This window comes from Rhinopithecus roxellana, chromosome 15 (genome assembly GCF_007565055.1).
Source record: "Rhinopithecus roxellana isolate Shanxi Qingling chromosome 15, ASM756505v1, whole genome shotgun sequence".
Lineage (NCBI taxonomy): Eukaryota > Metazoa > Chordata > Mammalia > Primates > Cercopithecidae > Rhinopithecus > Rhinopithecus roxellana.
Genome location: NC_044563.1, coordinates 85,108,424 through 85,109,882, shown reverse-complemented (window position 1 = coordinate 85,109,882; position 1,459 = coordinate 85,108,424). Strand labels below are relative to the sequence as shown.

General features: G+C 45.9%; 1 protein-coding gene across 1 annotated transcript; it reads right to left on the bottom strand.

Moving 5' to 3' along the window:
• Positions 1-240: 240 nt before the first annotated feature.
• Positions 241-1,221, bottom strand: LOC104663396 (putative olfactory receptor 52P1). Its single transcript, XM_010364556.2, has one exon. The coding sequence runs from the start codon at positions 1,204-1,206 to the stop codon at positions 241-243; it is 966 nt and encodes a 321-aa protein (XP_010362858.1). The 5' UTR covers positions 1,207-1,221.
• Positions 1,222-1,459: the final 238 nt, after the last annotated feature.

Sequence of the window (1,459 nt, the reverse complement as noted above, 5' to 3'; positions counted from 1 at the left end):
TGGGTTGTTTTCAATATCTGCACGTTACCCAGGTTGCAAGAATCTTCCCATGTTTACACTTCTCTGAAAGGAAAGAAAGAATGCCCTTCTCTGTGATTTATCATTCTTGGAAATGGTCTAGAAGGTTCTGCAGAAGACATTATCCCCCTCTTAGAAGCTCTTTCTGGTCTTACATACTGAGGATTCTTTACCTTGAAAAGTTTATTTTATTTTGGATTAAGTCCCTTCTACACTCCAGGGTCACTCAGATGCCTTGATGCCAGTTCCCTGCCCACTTTGAAACACTCTGACAACTCTTTTACGGATCTCTTTGGTCTGAATTTCATATATCACAGGGTTAAGAGCAGGTGGGAAAAGCAGATAAACATTGGCCAAAAGAATGTGAATATGGACTGGAACGTGATGGCCAAAGCGGTGTGTAAAAAACGAGAAGAGGGCTGGTGTATAAGAGATGAGGATGACACAGACATGGGAACCACAGGTTCCTAGGGCCTTGGACCGAGCTTCACGGGATAAGAGGCAAAGGACCGCTTGTGCAATGAAGGCAGAAGAGAGACCAATGCAAAACAAGTCAACCCCAATGACCAACAGTGCAGCTGTCAGCCCATACACACGGTTAGGCCTGGTGTCTCCACAGGCCAGCTTCACCACAGCCATGTGCTCACAGTATGTGTGTAGGATCACATGGCTTTGGCAGAAGTTCAAACAACCAATAAGGAAGGGACATGGGAGCATGAGCAGGGAGCCTCGCATTACAGCTGCCACCCCTATGAGGGCAATCATGGTGCCAGTGAGGACTGTGGCATAGTGGAGTGGGTGACAGATGGCCACATAGCGATCAAAGGCCATGGCCAGCAGCACAGTGAACTCCATCATGCAGAAGGCATGAATGAAGAACATCTGTGCCAGGCAGGCAGAGGCAGATATATATCCAGCTCCACACCAGAGGATGGCCAGTAGCTTGGGAACTGTGGAGAGAGAGGCAGCCAAGTCGGTGGTTGAGAGCATGCACAGAAAAAGGTACACAGGCTTGTGCAAGACTGGTTCAGTGGCAACAACAACCAGTATAGTTATGTTGCCCACAATTGTGGCTGTGCCTAAGCCACACACAAGGAGTGAGAGCCACAGATGAAATTGTTCCAGACCTGGGATGCCCAGGAGGAAGAAGACAGAAGGGTCAACATCAGTGTGATTAGGAGATTCCATGTTGTGGCCAAGAGTACTGGACGTTCTCTGTGGTCAGAAACCTCCACATGGCATCACATTACCTGCAGGAACAAGATAGAACAGAGAAAGAAACGAGAGAAGAGTAACACTTACTAGCTATATCATGTTTAGAAAGCTTCATCATCCATAAAATAGCAATAATAATCATATCTATTCCCTGTAGAGAAGAGAATTATATGGGTTAATATTTCTAAAGATTTCTAAAGAGCTTTGAATAATACCTGATACATAA